The sequence below is a fragment of the Sinocyclocheilus anshuiensis genome, unplaced genomic scaffold (assembly GCF_001515605.1).
Source record: "Sinocyclocheilus anshuiensis isolate Anshui unplaced genomic scaffold, SAMN03320099.WGS_v1.1 scaffold1433, whole genome shotgun sequence".
Classification (NCBI taxonomy): Eukaryota; Metazoa; Chordata; class Actinopteri; order Cypriniformes; family Cyprinidae; genus Sinocyclocheilus; species Sinocyclocheilus anshuiensis.
The window spans coordinates 391,628-404,766 of NW_015549681.1; the positions used below are offsets into that span (position 1 = coordinate 391,628).

The window sequence follows — 13,139 nt, forward strand, 5'->3', positions numbered from 1 at the left end:
ATTTTGGGGGGGGGGGATCAAACTGTAACACCGTGTGTCCTAACCAGACTGTGAAGAACCTTTTGAAGCACCTTTATTTTTAAGAGTGTATGTTAAAACTGTGAACTCACTGCGAACCAACACGTGTTTTCCATAACAGAGATATCACTCACGCACTCACTCAAAACTGTTCAGTCCATTCACATTTGAATCATCTATTTTCCGTGTCCACTTTTCTTTACTTCACACTTGCCATGTTTTTGCTGTCACATCGTATATCTGCACTGGACGCGACAAAGCATTGCAAATCATTTGAACTTTGTGTCAGCACGTCATAAATAGAACAAGTCAGCAGTTTTCTGTCGTGCCACGCTGCGCCGGATCTAGTGTAGACAGCATCACTGATTATAATGGGTTCTATTGTATTTTGTTGCGCCGCTCGCGTCCGGTGTAGACACGATGCAAGTTAATGTCGCTTTCTGATGCTGCGTTTGAATTTTCATGCCACATTATTTGAAATTAGCGTGGGCCAAACTTTTTTCTCGCGCGGGCCGCCTATTGAGGAACCCTGCTCTAGACTAACTGTAGAAATGCATGGGATTTCACGAGCGATGCTTCTGAGCCAAATGACGGCGGTGAAGGCTGAAGCGTGAGCAACACCTGACGCTCTGGTCTTTGAGCCATCCGGCCGTACAGCTGTTCATGCTGGAGTGAAACGCCGCCCACAGCTGCTCGGGGGTCGCGACCTCAGCCGAATTCTCCTCACACGCGCGGATAGCCTCCGCGAACGCCAGCGAATAACGGGCCGCGGGAGAACCGTAGGGAAACACCACACCTGAAAACACACAGAAACATTAACATGAGAAAACAGTTTCTGTGGACAGACACAGACAAGCACTGGCCAATATTCCTTTTCTTCACCTTTCTTTAATTATCTTATACTTTTTTTCTCTCTTTAAGAAGTGGTCAGAATAGTTTAGAATTATAATATTGGCCATAATTTCAGCTATCACACAAAAAATATCAATAAAATATGAATAATATTAATATACAATATTTATAAAAAAATATTATAATTTTTTTATATACTATTATTATTAATAATTCTAACAACAACAATAATAAATTATTATTTATTATTATTATTATTATTTAAAAAAATTAAGTTATTACTTTAATTCATTCACTCATTAAAATTGTGTTTCGGGTTACAATAAAAACTCGACTTGTCCCTTAGTTTCTAAAGACAAATATGAATTAAATTTGTGTAGACTCATTACAAAAAGTATTCATAAAATATGAATAATATTAATATATAATATTCATTAATAAAAGTATTATTTAAAAGTATTATTATTATTTTAAATGATTTTTTCTTTTTTTATTTTCATTTAAAACAACAACAATAATACATTATCTATTATTATCATTATTATTTATTATTAAAAATATTCATATCAGGGCATCTCGAAAAAGTACAAAATGGGATTGTAGGAAATCACACTGTACATTTTAGTTCTTAAACTAAAAGCAAAATGGAAATAATGCTCTTTTTATTAACACTCAACCTTACAGGTTATTTCAAAGCAGCTTCACATTAATAAACAGGAAAATAAGTGTTCATGTTTTAAAATTCATCAGTTATGAAACTAGTTAGTGTCATTATCCACTTTCATTATCCCATTCAGAAATAATGCTAAATAAAATAAAATAAAAATTAAATTAATTTCTACATTTTTTTAATTAATTTTTCGACATTTTTAATTTCTAGCTCGTTTACCATTTTTAATGCAGTATTATTTCAGTATCATTTATTAATATTTTGAATTAGCTTTTATTTTCAGTTTTCATTTAAATTTTAGTTAAAGTTTTTGTAATTTTATTATGTACTTTTGTCATTTTTATTCGTTTTTTTTTTATATATATATATATAGATTTAATTTTTTTTTCAGTTGTATTCATTTTAGTACTTCAGCGTAAACTTATTTAAGTTCATTTCTAATTTTCCTAGACATTTCTGACATAAAGATTGTTTTCTATCTAATATTAAAAATGTATGTTATTTCAGCTTTGTTACCAAACACAATTTTTAAGAGTTTTACTTTACAATAACAACACAGTTTCAAGGACCATAATTTATCTTGAAACGTGTGTAATGCTATAAATATGTAAGAAAGAGTCCATGAAAAGTACAATAATCGAATATTAAATCATCAAGTGTCATTATTCAATTTAATGTTGATTCAATTCAGTTCAATAACAGTATCGATGTTGCAATGTGAGTGTCTTTATTCAGCTCAAATGTTGTTCTCATCAGATAGTATCAGTGCATTAAATCAATAATTTTACTGAATATTAATAGTCTTTTACAGCACATTTGAGATGATTTATCGGGGGTTTAGCATAATTTCCTTCATTAGGCGTCACCTGTTTTCCTCAGAATTCACACAAGCCCTCATTCGCAGGTAATCGATCTCACCGCTCTAATCAAAGACTTACGGCCAATTAAGCAGTTAATGAGAGCCTCAGAAGAAAATGAAAATAAAGCCAAGCTAAAGTTAGACGGGAAAAGAGGGGAAACGCTCCAATGAGTATGATATTGACAGTCTGAATGAATGTAATGAGAGGGTAATTAATTCACAGCAGACTCCTGAACTGCTAACGAGCCGCTGCTTTTCCTCAATGTTTATCTGAAAACTGCTGTTCTGGCTTCAGATGTGGTCACGTGCAAAATGACTTTCATAATGATTTTAACTTGCTCACTGGGGGTTTACAAACAAATATATTAAGCTGTAATTGTCTTTTAATTAAAGTGCTAAATGAGGACCTTACAGAACTTACATTATTACTGCAGTGATTTTCTGTAAAGCTGATTTAAAACAATGTCCACTGAGAAAAGTGCTGTATAAATAAAATATTACACTATTATAATATTTTATAAATATTATAAAACGATTTTTAAAACACTAAAATATTATATATTAGTATCAATAATAATTATAAAAATTTATTTATAATTTATTAAAATATAATTTTAATTTTAATTTAAGTATAAATTCAAACTGTTAATTTCTAGATCTTTTTGACAAATGTCAGGGCAGTGTTACTTTAGTATTATTTATATACTATTATATTATTTATCAATATTTTGAACTAGCTTTTATTTTTATATTTTCACTTTTCATTTTAATTTTAGGTCAAGTTTTAATAATTTTGTTATGTGCTGTTCTAGTTTTTCTATTTTTGTATTTATTTCTATTTAGATTTAATTTATATTTACAGTTTTATTTATTTTTTAGTCATTTTATCATTTCAAACTTATTTTAGTTGCCAATGCAACATTTCTAATTTTTAAGTTTTACATTTTTTACCTAATATTTCTTTTTTTTTTTTTTTTTATTTAGATTGAATTTATATTTACAGTTTTATTTTTAGTAATTTTAGTATTTCAAACTTATTTTAGTTGCCAATGCAACATTTCTCATTTTTGTTTAAGTTTTAAATTTTTCATCTAATATTTATTTTCAATTAACAATGTGTGTACTCAACAAAATCTGTGAAATGCTATAAAATATCTAGGAAAAAATCTAGAAAAAGTACAATAACACCGGATCTTGAATATTAAATCAGCTCCCATTCATAAATAATTATAAATTCAAACTCTTAATTTCCAGCTCTTGTTTACAATTAAGTATTATTTATATACTATTACAGCATTTGTTAATATTTTGAATGAGCGTTTATTTATATTTATTTCTATATTTTCAGTTTTCATTTTAGCTCGTTTTAGTCATTTTAATGTCCTTTTGACATTTTTATTGCTTAAAGCTTTTCTTAATTATTTCTTATTTCAGTGTTATTAATTTTATTACTTCAGCTTAAACTTATTTCAGTCCATTTCTAATTTTCACAGAAATTTCTGACTGAAAGTTTAAGTTTTTCATCTAATATTTATATTTGAGTTTATTTCAGCTTTATTTCAGTCAACAATAACAAGGATCTTATTTTATACTAAAATCTGTGTTTATAAAATATTTATTAAGCCTAGGAAAAGTACAGTAACCGCATCTTTATGTTAAATCATATTTAATATCAAATCAGCTCCTGTTCATAAATAATTATTAATACAAACTCTACACTATATATATATACAAATATATATATATATACATAATACAGAAATAACACTGCCTTAAAAATTGTAAACGAGCTAGAAATTAAGAGTTTGTATTAATAATTATTTATGAACAGGAGCTGATTTGATATTAAATATGATTTAACATATTAAAGATGCGGTTACTGTACTTTTCCTAGGCTTAATATTATATTTTCAGTATACTAGTATTTATTAATATTTAGCATTAGCTTTTATTTTTATATTTTCCATTTTCATTTACATTTTAGTTTAAGTATTAGTAATTTATGTGCTTTAGTCCTTTTTCATATTTTTTTAAGATTTTTAAAAATACTTCTATATAGACTTTATCTACTGTAATATCAGTTTTATTAATTTTAGTACTTCAGTTTAAACTTATTTCAGTTCATTTCAAATTTTTCAAATTTTTACCTTAAAGTTACTCACCTAATATTTATATTTCATTTTAATTTCAGCTTCATTTCAATTACTGAAAACTATTTGTAAGGACCATAATCGATCCTGAAATGTTTAATGCCAGGTCGCGATTCTAGGATTTTCATTTTAGGGGGGCTCAGCCCCCAGTGAGGGTATAATAATAATAATAGCCTAATAATAAAAATATATATAAATAAATAAAAATCTATTAATAGGGGTCGTATACTAAACGTATTGCAGTATTCCACTGTATTGCATAGATAGGTATAACATTTGAGTACTGAATAAGCCAAATTCAAGCCTTCACACAACCTGTTTACTGTACAAACACAAAATTTTACTGTTTGCATTTCTAGTACAACCCTCTTTCCTTAGCTCAAGTATGCAAACCTCTTTGCCACATGCACTGGAACTGTATTATATTGAAAGTTAAATTTTCAAATGAAAAGTACAATAATTGAATATTAAATCAGTCCAGTTCATTACGGCATGATTTCCGGCCCGTTTGGATCTCACCTGTGACCTCCAGGTTGACCGTATCCTGCTCATAATTTTCTCCCAGAGCGACGTGGCATCGGAAAGTCCCGGAATCATTGGAGCGGAGCTGGGAAAGCGCCAGTGATGCATTGAGTGGGTTGGCGGAGTATCCGGGCAGACTGACCCGACCCGCATACGCCTGGTGCACCCTGACCACTCGGTCCCGGGCCGACAGCACCGTCCTCTCCTGCGCTCCGGAGCCGCGGCTCCAGTGGATGAAGGGGCCGTGTCCCGGGACCAGGGCGGCCTGCAGGGTGAACACACACGGGAGCAGAGCGGAGTCGGCTAAAGGACGCCGCAGCGGAGGATGGGTCACTCTCCGGACCGTCACCGGAGTCTCGGCTCGAGTCACACCTGACAGAGAAGACAGAGAAACGAACAGAATCAGGTTTAACCTGTTAACTGTCGGTTCCACTTTTTGAGCATAGACCTGATTTCCAACTTAAACTGTTATCAATTTTGAATGCTTTGGACCACAGACTTAAGGTTGGTCTCTTTTTAAAGAAGACACTTGGCAGATTATTGCAGAAGTGAAAAAAGTTATAAAGATTATATAACAAGTTTAAGTTTATGAAATTATAAAATGTACTAATTTAAATATTTATATAAAATATATATTTTACAAAACATGTTTTACTCTAAAACTGCTAGAAAATCAAAACCAAAATTCCAAATGATGTAATTATAGTTATGTTCCAAATTAAAGATCAGAGCCTCTACTTTTAAACAAAGTTTTATTCTAGCTTAAAACATTTTTTTATCAACACTTGAATATAGGTGGGTTTCATAAAAATGTATAATTTTGAGCAAAAAGGTGAGAAAATCACATTTTTATCAAATACTAGATCTGGATAATATTCAGTACGATTATCAAAGCATAAATCCAGTAAATCGCTTCCATCAAAACCTCCAAAGCTTGCACAGACATATACCACTTCCTGGATCAACATTTTACTCTGTACCATTATGCAGTTTTCATTTATATGATGTCTATTGCTGATGATCGCATTATTTTTCATATGCATCTGTTTACATAAGAGATCGCTAGTTTCTCCGTCCTGTACACGTGTGTTTTTGTTCGGGAGGTTTTGTACTCGTTCAGAAGATGCGTACTAGCGCCCCCCGAGTTTATAACAGTGAAAACACGGAAAGCCGTAAAAACTCGTCTTAGTGTTTTCTTGTAAAAGACGAGATAACTCTTCACTGGCGGGGAAAGAGGTAAAGGCGCCTTCATTTCCATATATGGTTTGAGTGATCTGAAACATGTTTTTCCATACTTTTCTCAATATATATGAAGTAGACATGACAATCAGAAGTATTAAGGGCAGTATGGCAGTATTTTATTTCAATTCAACCTCAAAAAAACACATAAAAGACATGCTACGAGAACCCTGGACTTGCGTTATAGTTCACAATGCATCAAAAATGGAGAATCTGTTGTTTTTTTCTATATATTCAAAACACTTTTAGACCTTTTTTTCTCAAATAATAGAATGGATGTTATCTTTTGAACACTCTCCATGAAAATGAATAAAGATTTTAACTGATTTTTCATGATTTCATATGTGCATCACTATTTCAAAGTAAAGGTCAGAACGCACTCTCTGACTCGGATGAGTACTCTTCTTGCATATTAATAAATTACAGTTGCTCTGTAAAATATTTCAAAAAATCAGTCACCAAATATCAAAACTAGAGTCTTTAAGCTTTCAAACAATATATAGTTTGTCAAGATTACTTTAGGTTCAGACTAAGATATTACTGTTTAAAACATGTAATGGCAAGTGGGCCCACCGGTGGGCCCGTGACAGTTAACAACGGTTGCTGTGTTTCAATGATTTCTGGTGTCTCAGGTTAATGTTTACGGTCTATAATTACCTACAACAGCAGAATAAAACAATGTCAGTGCTATTTTAGTATCAGTATTTGGTATCATTTAATTCAAAATATTAACAAAAATTATATATATTTTTTACTATTTTATTTTTATTTTAAAGTAGTTTTAGTTTTTTAAAATACTGTATGTCTATATAGTTTTTATTAATTATTCTAGTTATTTTACTAAATGAGCAAATGAAAAATGAAATAAAAATAAAAAGTTTGAAGTACTAAAATTACTAAAACTAAAATAAATATAAATATGGTTTATTTTATTTCAATTAACGTTTATTTAATTTCAAGCAATGAAAATGTTTTTCATAGTTTTAGAGATTATTAATTATTAATTTTAGTTATTTTACTAAATGAGCAAATGAAAAATGAAATAAAAATAAAAAGTTTGAAGTACTAAAATTACTAAAACTAAAATAAATATAAATATGGTTTATTTTATTTCAATTAACGTTTATTTAATTTCAAGCAATGAACATGTTTTTCATAGTTTTAGAGATTATTAATTATTAATTTTAGTTATTTTACTAAATGAGCAAATGAAAAACTAAATAAAAATAAGTTTAAAGTACTAAAATTACTAAAACTAAAATAAATATAAATATGGTTTATTTTATTTCAATTAACGTTTATTTAATTTCAAGCAATGAAAATGTTTTTCATAGTTTTAGAGATTATTAATTATTCATTTTAGTTATTTTACTAAATGAGCAAATGAAAAATTAAATAAAAATAAGTTTAAAGTACTAAAATTACTAAAACTAAAATAAATATGGTTTATTTTATTTCAGTTAACGTTTATTTAATTTCAAGCAATGAAAATACTTTTATGGTTTTAGTTTATTAATTATTCATTTTAATTATTTTACTAAATGAGAAATGAAATAAAATAAGTCTGAAGTACTAAAATTACTAAAACTAAAAAAATATATAAAGTTTTTTACATTTTATTTCAGTTAACATTTATTTAATTTCAAGCAATGAAAATACTTTTTATGGTTTAAGAGTTTATTAATTATTCATTTTAGTTAAGATAAACTAAATTAAAATGAAAAATGTTGCCTTGACAACTAGCTGAAATAACATAAGTCTGAAGTACTAAAATTACTATAAATGTAAATAAATATGAAAAGTTTATTTTATTTCAGTTAATGTTTATTTAATTTCAAGTAATGATTTTTTTATGTTTTTGAATTAATTATTCATTTAAGTTAAACTAAACGAAAATAATACATTTTAAATAAAAATGTTGAAATACTAAAATGACTAAAACTGAAATAAACAAATATATATAAAATACAAATAAATATAATTATAAATATAAAAATATTGTTTTATTTCAGTTAACACTTCTTTTATGTCAAGTAAATAATTTTTTATGCTTTTAGTTTTAGTTCATGATGATAACCCTGATTTAACTATTGGTTAACATTAACCAAAAACCCGTTTAGTCCAGAAGATGTCAACTGAAGAGAAAAGTAGTTGTTTGAGTTATTATATTTTGATGAAAGATTATGAAGTCAAATATTTCAATGCGAACATGAGTGTGAATTAAGGAAGCAAATAGGACCCTTTTTTATTTTACATCAAGAGAAATTCAGTGTATTTAGGTGTAAAGGAAAAGCCCAGTTCACTGTTCCTCACAAAACCCAGCAGATTATAACAGCAAAGGCCTTTGTAACGTCCTCAAACAGAAAACTCATGAATAATATTTGTTCTCCAGCCTGACCGTCTGCTCTGGATCTCGCAGCTCATTAAATCAGCTGAAAGTCTCCAAACACTTCAGAGATGTGAGAGGAATAACAGAGAGATGAGCTGTGAAGCTTCAGCTCCCAAAATGACGCTCAAGTGAGTTTTCGAAATAAAAGACGCTGAACTTCATCATATTTTCCCACATGGACACTGAGAGACGCTCTTATGAACTGGATCTCAGTCTGATGTGTGTTCATGTGCAGTATCTGTCAGCAGCTTCACTCTCATTTCTTCCCAGTAGATGAATCAGAATAAACACTAATGCACTGTACAGTAAATACAGTAGGAACACATGCAGTCAAGGCTTTGTTGTCTAAAAGCTAAGTGCATATGTTAAATGCACAATTGCAAAATGTACAAATGTACATTTTAAAGTATCATGCAGAACTCTAATCAATTAAACCAAAGAAAACAGCTGTAATTTGAACATGCATGATGCAACATCATTATTCAGTCAATTACTGGAAAATAACACATTATAGTTTATGCTCCAGGTTATTTATAACTCAAGTATGGACAGCAGTCGGCATGTTTTCAGTCACCAGACAATCATTTCAACCTCTTTCATTATCCAGCCTGTAAAAAAACATTGAAATTGTATTTACAGTAACAGATATTTTTCGTGCAAAGAGTGTTTAAAATCTGAAGCTTGTGTTTTTATTAAAGATGCCAAGTGAAACTTCATAGTCAATGAACAAGTTAAAGATGTACACTATTGTTTAAAATTTGAGATTAGTAAAAATGTATACTTTTATTCAGCAAGGAAGCATTAAATTGATCAAAAGTGACATTAAAGACATTTAGAATGTTACAAAAGATTTCTATTTCAAATAAATGCTGTTCTTTTGAACTTTCCATTCATCAAAGAACCCTGAAAAACTAAATGTATCAGTTTCCACAAAAATATTAACTGTTTTCAACATTGATAAGTTTCTCGAGCAGCAAATCAGCATATTAGAATGATTTCTGAAGATCATGTGACACTGAAGACTGGAGTAATGATGCTGAAAATACAGCTGCGCATCACAGAAATAAATTATAGTTTAACAGATATTCACATAGAAAACAGCTAGTTTAAGCTGTAATAATATTTCACTGTTTTTACTGTATTTTTGATTAAATAAATGCAGCCTTGGTGACTTATTTAAAAAATCTGACAGAGATTCTATCACAGCAGTCTCTCGGTTAAACATTTATTTGCGATGAACTTGCCCTGTAAGTGCATTACTGTAAACCCATTTCCCGCTGGCTTTTACACGCAGATGCCATCCACAGATATGCAAATGTAAATAACCTGGAATATTGCTTTAAGTGAGAAGGGAAGATGAACAGTCAATCTAATCTCCCCAATCCATGCTCTCTGCTGCTACCTGAACATCTGTAATGGTAAATGCATAGAAAATCAATTGCAGTTCTTCATTCCATATGGATTTGGGGATGAGTGTATATCCCAGCGTGTGAATAATGATATAAGTCATGAAAGCTTAAATCTGCATTTAGATGGTCTCCATTAACCCCCCACAGGCTTGTCTTTACGCAAAAACCAAGTCATTTTCTTTCCTAATGAGATGTAACTCAAACACGTACGGCTGAATTTCACCAAAACACATCTGATTTACCACGAAATAAAAAGAAATCATATTTATATATATTAGCATAATGTTCTAAATACTAAATTCTAAATACTGTATGTAATATGTTTTTACTGTATTTGTGTAAAAAACTTTATTTACATGAGTATAAATTAAAGGCAGTAAAACAAATACTACAAACATGAAAATACCATTTACATTTTATTATATCCTCATCATTTTATTATAATTGTTTAATAACTCATTATAATTTATTATCATCTTTTTTATAATAATTGCATCCATTTCCATAGTATATTAGTCATGATATCAATTTTTTCCCGTATAAATTAAAGGCATACTACCATGATGTAACCTATATTCATTATAATATTTATACAATGTTATAATTTTTTACAGCGATGAGAATTTGAAAGAATAATGAGAATATGAACATTTTTCTCATATTAAAGTAATTGAGAGGCCTTTATATAAATATATATTTAAAAAACTATTTAATATACATATATATTACATTTTTATATTTTATATAATCATTATATATATTATTTATTATATAATGTAATTTATATAACTAAACAGATTTTAAAAATCATGGAAATTACATGCAATTTACATGCATATAAGTATATACTGTATATATTTTATATATTTTATCTATTTATTTATGCATTTATTTATACATTTATTTTTTTTATATTAATTTGAATTTTAGTTTTAAAAGCATTTTTATACATTTATTTTAATTTTTAACATTAATTTGAATATTAGTTTTAATTTTAATCTTAATTTTAGGGTGAAATATGAGCAGTTCATGTTGTTACCATATAACAAACATGAGAATACTGCACAAGCACATTTACACACGTCACAAAATAAATCCCACCAGTGGTGTTCATAAATAAGATGCCATCAAACACAGTGGGTAATACACACTCTCTCTCTCTCTCTCTCTCTCTCTCTCTCTCTCTCTCTCACTCTCTCTCTCTCTCTCTCTCTCTCTCTCTCTCTCTCTCTCTCTCTCTCTCTCTCTCTCTCTCTCTCTCTCTCTCTCTCTCTCTCTCTCTCTCTCTCTCTCTCTCTCTCTCTCTCTCTCTCTCTCTCTCTCTCTCTCTCTCTCTCTCTCTCTCTCTCTCTCTCTCTCTCTCTCTCTCTCTCTCTCTCTCTCTCACTCACACACACACACACACACACACAAACTCACACTCTCACACTTCCCAATAGACTCGCAGATGGGGGTTACAGATGAATGTATTACGTGAATAACCTTTCCAGCTCCACACACACATAAACACAGCAGCACCTGCAGTAGTTTACACCTCGCAGCCTCACCATCATAACCATGGCAACCGCTGCTCAGTAACCAGGAGCGACGGGAGGACGGGGGTCTGCTGCTCAGCTCGATACGCTAAATCTGATTCCAGTCGCCAGCCGTTCAAACATTCAGCTCGAACAACACAAAGCACTGCTGATCTGCTGCAAGCTCAGGAGATGCCCATAGAGACAAGAGTCACAGGATGAACGCTGATCCAAAAGACAGGCAGCAGCTTCATGTTGCCTACTAAGACACCTCGTTAGGGCTCAAACCGCATGTTATGGCAGAAATGCATGTCCATGGTGAATAAGGCAATGCCAGAATCAGTGTTGCTATTGTTAACTAAAACTAAAACAAAAACTGCAAAAAATAATTTTTATTGATAATAATAAAATAAAGAATTAATTTAAATAAAGCTGAAATAAAATATAAATATTACATGAAAAACTTAAATGAAAATGAGAAATGTCACCTTGGCAACTAACTTAAATAAAATAAGCTTAAGTTGAAGTACTAAAATTACTAAAACTAAAACTGAAATAAATATAAATTAAAGCTAAATATAAAAAAACTAATAAAAAGGACTAACATATATAACAAAATTACTAAAACTTAGAAATATTGCCTTGGCAAATAACTAAAAACAAGTTGAAGTACTAAGATTACTAAAACTGAAATAAATATAAATTAAAGCTAAATAAAAATATTTTTATAAAAAAATACAAAAAAGGACAAAAGCACATAAAAATGACTAAAACTTACTGCCTTAACTGAAATAAATTTACTAATAAAATGACTAAAACTAAAACTGAAATCAACATAAATTAAAACTAATTAAAATATTTGTTATAAAAAACTAATAAAAAGGGCAAAGCACATAAAAAAATGACTAAAACTTAAAACTCAAATTAAAATGAAAAGTGAAAATATCAAAATAAAAGGTATTTCCAATATTAATACTAATAGTATATAAATACTAAAATAACACTGTACATAATGCAAAAGACGCAAGACAAATAAAAAACTGCCAAGAAGCACCCCCCAAAAAAAACAAAAAAAAACGGGACTATTTTACCTAATATCGGCATGTTCTGTAAATTTATACACTTAAACTATCAGGAGCGCTATATCTCCGGCATGCAGAACTGCTTCCAAATCAGTCTCTTATGAGGTTCATTTAGCGTTGGGATGCTGCCTCAGAAGGGAGCTGCCTATGTAGGGAACAGACAGTGAGGCAGGATTTGGAACAGAGCTAGAATATGACCGTGTGTGTGTGTGTGTGTGTGTGTGCGTGCGTGCGTGCGTGTGTGTGTAAGAGAAGAACAGAGTGTTTATGTGAATCTGACTTTCTTTTCCAATCAGACTGAGTGTGTGAGTGTGAGTGTGTGTGTGTGTGTGTGTGTGTGTGTGTGACTGTGAGTGTGCGAGTGTGAGTTTGTGAGTGTGCGAGTGTGAGTGTGTGTGTGTGAGTGTGAGTGTGTGTGTGTGTGTGTGTGTGAGT

General features: G+C 30.2%; 1 protein-coding gene across 1 annotated transcript in view; it reads right to left on the reverse strand.

Moving 5' to 3' along the window:
• The window catches only part of LOC107660387 (neurocan core protein-like), a 72,915-nt gene that overhangs the window by 49,897 nt on the left and 9,879 nt on the right, over positions 1-13,139 (reverse strand). Inside the window, exons 3-4 of the mRNA XM_016449668.1 lie at positions 5,069-5,443; positions 640-814 (exon numbers count right to left, since the gene is read on the reverse strand). Of these exons, the coding sequence (XP_016305154.1) occupies positions 640-814; positions 5,069-5,443 (550 nt within the window). The remainder of the gene's footprint in view (positions 1-639; positions 815-5,068; positions 5,444-13,139) is intronic.